Source organism: Gymnoscopelus microlampas, assembly GCF_963454915.1.
Source record: "Gymnoscopelus microlampas genome assembly, chromosome: 7".
NCBI classification, from domain to species: Eukaryota; Metazoa; Chordata; class Actinopteri; order Myctophiformes; family Myctophidae; genus Gymnoscopelus; species Gymnoscopelus microlampas.
Genome location: NC_139944.1, coordinates 24344806 through 24352043, shown reverse-complemented (window position 1 = coordinate 24352043; position 7238 = coordinate 24344806). Strand labels below are relative to the sequence as shown.

The following is a 7238-nucleotide window of genomic DNA, read 5'->3' as shown; positions in this document are numbered from 1 at the left end:
CCAGAGGATTTGATTGAGCATTATGTTGTTTAGAGACTACAGAGACTCCATAACCTAATAATCTTGGACCTCTAAAACTGGTATCATATATCATGAGTCATGACATACTGTAAATCTGCATTACGTTCAGCAACCTTACTGTCCTCTTCCATCCACCCAGTGTCCTTCACCTGTAATTAGGCTGCCTATGCCTTCAGGGCCTTGGGTCCAAGAGACAAGTTCCGCACATGTACCAAGAATGTCTGCTAATGAGAGGAAAGTGCTCCCTTATGTGTTGACTATAAACACATCTTTAAAGATCAAATTACACAGTAAATCATGTAGGGGAAAAAAGCATCATTAGAGGGGATTGCTACAATACTGTGAGGACTGCCCTCTAGTGGGGTAAATGTACAATACCTCTCAGCCAGATGCATTACAGCAGTTCTCAAACCTTTTCATTTCAAGGACCCCCATTACTGGAACCAAATGTACCCGTTAAAGAGTCCATTTGCACACTCCGAGTTACAGACCTGTAAGGGTCCATTTGGAACCCCCCTTAAGGAACCCCGAGGGTCCCTGGACCCCACTTTTAAGGACCACTGAATTACAGGGATGTGAAAGTCAAGTGTAGTGCTCCTAAAACCACTTTCAACCAGGCATACCCTATTTTGGCATGTCACTGTATAGGTGAAAATGATCAAACTTTTCAAAAATAACAGGTCTGCAAGTCCCTGTGAGCTTATAGATCTTAGGATGAAATAGTGCTCAAGTGGTTCAAATTTACTTACCCATCACTCCGGGGAGTGACTATATATGTATTCACACATTACAACAGATATATTGTAGAATTATTTTTTAATTATTATTCAATCTGTCATACAGATTTAATGTGTATCATCAACCCCTTGCTTGAGTTTGTCCATACATTTGTACTGCCAATGCCATCCTTCTTGACCAACATCAATCCTACGCCATTAGCAGTGTGTTACTTTTCTTGGGTGTCAAACCTGAAAACTATCCAGTACAATTCTTCACAACTAAGAATAAATAATTCACAATATATATATATAAAAAAAGAATACCTCTGGGATATAACTGAATGTAATGGATGTTTGCCTTAATAACTCTGAATAAAATTAAAAAGGCCAACATCATGTAAGAAATTTACAAAACCGGGCCAACACAAGCAGGTGACGATTGATATCATTAAGGCAAATGAGCAGTACGTATACATGCGGTAAGCTTTTACTATATATACATACAATAGACATAGAACAATTTATTTGGGTCCATCTGTGACATGTCTTTGCTAGGTTCAATACCAGCTGGAGATCATCCATCCTGAAGGGTGTCTGGTAGAGCCAACATACATTGCATGGTTACAGAATAACATGCAACTCCATAAACCAACAATCTTTTTCCTTATCACAAAAACCTATATTTAATCACTGACTGGGAGAACTAGATGCAATTGACAAGTCTGAGGATGGCAAAAGGCAAGTCTGTACATGGCTCTAAAAAGACAAACACAAATAAACATGAGCATTGTCTTCCCTTCATTTCTGACAAAGTCTGTAAAGTTAGGTGCAATGATGATTGCTTGTGCACCGTTTTCATTCTCCATTTCCTGGTGTAACCTCAACAAGGAATTCAGAGGGCCTAGTGGATGCGTGAGAGATGGTCACCTCATTGATATTGACTGTAGTCACCAAAGGGGGGAGAGGGCATGGGGGCAGGAGCAGGTTCCTCTGCAAACTGGGGACCTGAGGTGAAGAAAAATAACAGACAGAAAACTTGAGTCTGGTTGAACCCTGTCTCGTGGCATATAAATGATTAGGTATCAAAAGGCCTTTGATAGATTTGTGAAGTACCCAGAATTTTCTTCCTACCTACCATTATAATATTCTTTCTACACACATTCCTGCTTTTATGTTAAATTAATGAATTAGATGGTACAAAACACCCAACATTTGTTAGAACCTTTTCCTTGAGAAACTGTACAGCAGGTCTAATGTTCAGAAGTCAGAGTGGAGTCGGATCGAGTATAAAACAGTTCTATCCACAGACAAAAAGTTCAACCCCGTTTGGAGTATGCTACCAGCTGTAAAGTGATAATTTCCCCCTCTTGTGTTCCCAAGCCAGTCAACCTCAAAACGCCACCTCCAATTGTTGCGATTGGCTGAGACGTGCACAGGGAGAGCTTGTTTTGCTTCCCGTTGATAACTTATTCCGTCCAACACATATTGCTGTCCATCACATCTTGCTAACTCTGACGGCATGCTTGCAGGATGCTGAGTGAACCAAAACGAGCACTACCTAAACAAATCTGGCTTGGGAATTAGCTCCCGTTTACAAACCTATGCTGTTTAACGGTCACACTAAAGTAACTATAGTGGGTGGGGCTTTTGCGAAAGGTCAATTTAGAGTTGCAATCTGTAACATTTATGTCCTAGCCAGGATTCGAACTCGGGCACCACGTCCAATGCCGAAATGTCTACTGCTGAGCTACTACTTTAAGCCCATATGGGCAGAGGATATTTTGTACTCTTGAGCTTCATGCCTACCTGACCACAGAATATACATTTCTCAATAGAATAGCAAGGAGACCAACTAAAACCACCACAGTTAGTTATATGTTGTATTAACATACCCTATTATACAGATTGGTGAAAATAACATTTTAAAAAAGTTATGGATTGGATTGCAGCTAGTCAACAATGAATTTACATCCTTTAAAATAATAACTTCACTCACCGGTTGGGAACTGTGAAGAAGCAAATCTAGTGAGCATGATTCCAGCACCTTCTATCAGTGCCAGTAGAATGCCCCCCATAGCTGCAGAGCCCACCATGGCTACTGCTCCATCTGAGAAGAACAGAGAATGTAAATGGAACTACAGTTCAAATAATGAACACAAACAATTTACAGTTCTAACATGGTAGCTGAAGGAATATGTCAATACAGCTAACAAATATAATAGAAACTATCAAGAATCGAGTCTAGTCCATGATGTCCAGCATATTGTAAAAAGTCCAGCATATTGTGTACAAAAGCATGGTTAAGATCATAACAACAGCTGCTTTGCCTCAATAACTTGTGTACTTTGCATGAGATATTCGTATTGGTTAGAGTTGTGTAGGGTTAAAGCTAACATCTGTTTATCTGGCAATCTGTTTATCTGACTCACTTCTTGCAGCAAGGATAGCTCCGGTCATGGCCCCACTTGTGATCGAGTTCCAGGGATCCTCTTTCCCTCGCACTTTTACGAGACCACAGTCAATCATGGAGAAGAGGCCTCCCCATACAGCAAAGCTACCTGGATCCCCAAAACATTTTCAAATAACTTAAGAAAACAGCATTACACCAAAATAGCAAGGTATGAAAACGGTCATATTCTTTCACAAATTATACATTATGTTCATCAACCTTTATGTTCAACATATCTTCTTACCTCCCAACTGCGGGGCTCTGGTCTTGATGGCAGTCATGCTACCTTTCATTCTGTGGCTCATCCCCTACAAGTGAGGCCAACATACAACACATACATTAATTAAAATTCATACATTAATTAAAATTCCATCCCAACTTAAAGGGGTATTATTTCACTTTAAAACACTTCTGGGGCCTACTGGCGCTTTTGTGTGCACTTCAGACAATTTCACTTGATTCAATATTTAGATATTTGGTATTCATTTTATGATACTACTACTACTACTAGTAGATGTTAGTTTTAAAGTGAAATACCCCTTCAATATAAGTAACTAATACAGTAATAGCAGACATCTTCTCAAGTATATGGTCCCATTATACTGTGTGCATACAGTATGTCGGGAGTCAGGACTATATCCTGCACCAATGTCATCCAAAGAGGTTTCTGTACAGCTACTGTATGTGGCATATAAGGTTATTCTAAATAGCATATGACTTTGTTGACTGCAGAGGTGAGAATACAAGATATATATAAAAAGAAAGCATGTAGGCCAGCTAAAATTCATTTGCCAAGTTCAAGAACAACACAGAACCTTAAACAGTAATGGCTTCATTGTATCTGTCCCTTTCTGGTACAAACGCATTTTATAAATTCACACAAATTGATTAAATGCAAATTGAGTTCAAAGTAAAGAAGCAGGTGGCAAACGAGAGGTCCTAGCATCAGATAAGACGGGTAAAGTAATGATGACCTGTCAAATTGTTTGTTATAACCAAATGTCTCAGGAAAACTCAAATAACTGCCATACTATTGATGTTCTCAAACTAAAAAGATGACATTGGACCACATTGGAAACAAGTGTTTCATTATGCTTTCATGTGTTAATCCTGGGTTTAAGTTATATTGTGGATTACTTGCATTTATTTTACCAAAATCATATCAAATCAAAGACATGATGCAGCCATTACGTTTTTCAGAGGGTGCACAGCACACCAGTCCTCATGAGGTGCCAGCTCACGGCAAAAACACTGAATGAAGAAAAAGAAGTAGAGCCGCACACTCGTAGCTGCCGATGCCAACTTTTTTAATAATAATCACAGGGAAACCAACGCAGCCATTAACCTAAACTAAAGCTACCATAGAAAACATGACAATTTGACTGACAAAGTAATAGATTAAAAGAAAGAATGTCTTCACTATACTTATATACTTCCATACTTACAGAAGGTGCATTTCTGAACCCTTTGACAGCCTGGAAAATACCGCCGCCAATGGCCCCCATTGTGAAGGCACCCCCACAATCGTCCACAATCCTCCAGGGGCTAAAAGACCACAAACAAACATTAGGCAGAGTGAACAGCTTGGGTCCACGTTATGTCCAGTCAGCTACTGATAAACACTGCAACAGGAAATAAATGTTTTGATGTTGTCAAGTGTGAAAGGGTCTATTAGAATAAGTATCTAACATGTGAAGCAGAATTTAATGTGTTACTGCTGCTATAATCTAAAAATACTTCTACCTGGCCATGAGATAATTCCAAATATTATCAGTCATCTTTATCAATTGCTTCTGTGCTGTGCTCCATGAGAGGGAAACAAGGAATCATATCAATTCAATCTCAATGCACTGCGCAAAACAGGTCTCAAAATCACACTTTTAGTACATACCGGTAAGTGAACACAAAATGGATTCTACCAGTGCAGATAAAAAAAGAGTCCTGTTACTCAGAATAAATGTTATACCCCTTCAATCTGAAAGAAGAGCATCTGTGACCCATCAGATTCTGTTAGAGGGTGCTGCTGATGCCGATTAGGAATAATAATATTATGCTTACTTGATCAGGTGGTATTATGGTATAAAAGGATATTTAGAAATCCCAATGGTATGATTTTCAATACCTATAAAAATAATACATATTTCCAAAAGCTATGCAACAGGACTGGTTCTTTTCATATAGGAGACTGAACTTTATGTGTTTATGTAAATAGACACAAATCCTTGTTCCCCATTAAAAGGAGCATATAAGAAACCCATGAAGATGCTAATTGCCAATATTTTGGCATCACATCATTGCCAGGCAGGTAGCTATACAACCCAAGGTTCAGCATCAGCTAACATGGAGCTAGATCTCAGTTTTGTTGTAATATCTGAAGTCATAATGGAAAGCAATGATTGTATCAATAGAGAGCGTGCGTGTAATAGTGTACACACTGGTACGATGACAGTTCAGTGTTGTTCATTTGTAAAATATAAATCACCAATACATAGAAAAATGTGTTGAGATACTGCATAACCAGCCATTATTAATTGTTAGAATGTTAGAATTGAAAGTGTATCATTCTCCCAAAGGTGTAAATAAAGCTGCACTCCTGACAGACACTGTTGATGCTATCATTAGGTCTCTACCGACCAAGTAAACAACACAATGATCCAAGGTTACTGTAGTGTAACCCAGAGCCTTGTGGGTCTTGTGTAACCGGCTTGGCTTCATTGCAGAGTTAGCAATAGCAAGCAGTGCACACGCTGGGACGTCAAGGCTTTTTATTCTTAGGCTTAGTTGTTTTTTAACTAAAACAACTAACCAGATAAGAAGAGCTCTGAGCACACAATGTTTTGGCTAAGACTTGTCTAATGTCCCTGACATGGTATCCTTGATCTGTCAGGAAGGCCACTGAGTTGTGACATAATCAAGCAACATCCACGTGTTATAATCTAAATACATTAACCGGACATCAAAACGAACAGATGTGTGTTTAATCAAGGTAATATGATATTACATCACGTTGGGTTAGGTAGTCTCAGCCACACACAAAAATACAAGGGAAGCTAATGTAGCTAACGGTAGCATGCGAAGGAAAGAGGTGTCTCTACTAAACAGTTCAACTTGGGATAAAAATGTGGGACTTCAAATCAAGACGTCTAACCGTGTGTAGAGGTACAAGTTAAGTGGTTCTGAATGGTATGGAGGTGATCATCAAGTGAACACAGGTGGGTATATAGGCGACAAGGTCACCATGCAACGTGATTAACATGATGTTAGCATGAGAAGCAACAAGCCGGCTTGGTCTCCACGGCAACGGAACATATAAACAATTAATCAAAGCAACTTGATCAAATGGATCCAGCAGATGAAGTGATCTCCTTGAAACGAACAAAGAGAGACACCGACAACACATATTATGTTCTATTTGAACTAAGGACTCACCATGGCTCCCTCGCATACTCCTCCATTTTGTTCTTTAGCTGTCCTGTTCCTAGTGCTGACGTCACGTAGCCGTTACCAAGGAATGACGTAACACTGATTAAAGGGACACTCCGCACAGTTAACGAGAGGAGTTAACCTCGCATCACCAGTCTTTCCACCTACCGCACAGTAGTTTCCCTGCTGTCATTTTCTTCTGGATTGATCTTAATAATTTCATACATTCTAACATTAACTCTTCTTAATAGATTGAATATTCAGCATGTATTATTTGAAATTTGTACTTTCAAAAAATGATAAAATAAGTGTACACATAATGTATATTATCAACCTTCTCTTAATTGTTTGCAAAATGTCATATTCATTGTACCAAATTTGCTAACCAACGTCCAAATATTGTTGTTTTTAAAGCCTTTATTATTGTCATACTTAGACCTTAAAACATTGTACAAACATGAACCAGAAGAATCTGTGAAGAATATATTGCCTAAAGTCTATAACCTCGAGCTTATTTATTTCATTTTACTAACATAAACCTTGTATCACAACCTAAAAAATAAATAAAGTGTACAATACCAAACAAGAGGAAAGCACTTTTGAAAGAATCATCAAGTGACTTACCT

The 7238-nt window shown here is 38.7% G+C and overlaps 1 protein-coding gene across 1 annotated transcript; it reads right to left on the bottom strand.

Annotated features, from left to right (window-relative positions):
* Window positions 1–820: 820 nt before the first annotated feature.
* timm17a (translocase of inner mitochondrial membrane 17 homolog A (yeast)) lies at window positions 821–6664 on the bottom strand. The gene is made up of 6 exons (XM_084062476.1): window positions 6619–6664; window positions 4635–4734; window positions 3434–3497; window positions 3170–3298; window positions 2737–2847; window positions 821–1745 (listed from the first exon to the last, which is right to left on the bottom strand). Exons 1-6 carry the CDS (start codon window positions 6642–6644, stop codon window positions 1669–1671), a joined length of 507 nt encoding a protein of 168 aa, XP_083918602.1. The 5' UTR covers window positions 6645–6664; the 3' UTR covers window positions 821–1668.
* Between the last annotated feature and the right edge of the window lie 574 nt (window positions 6665–7238).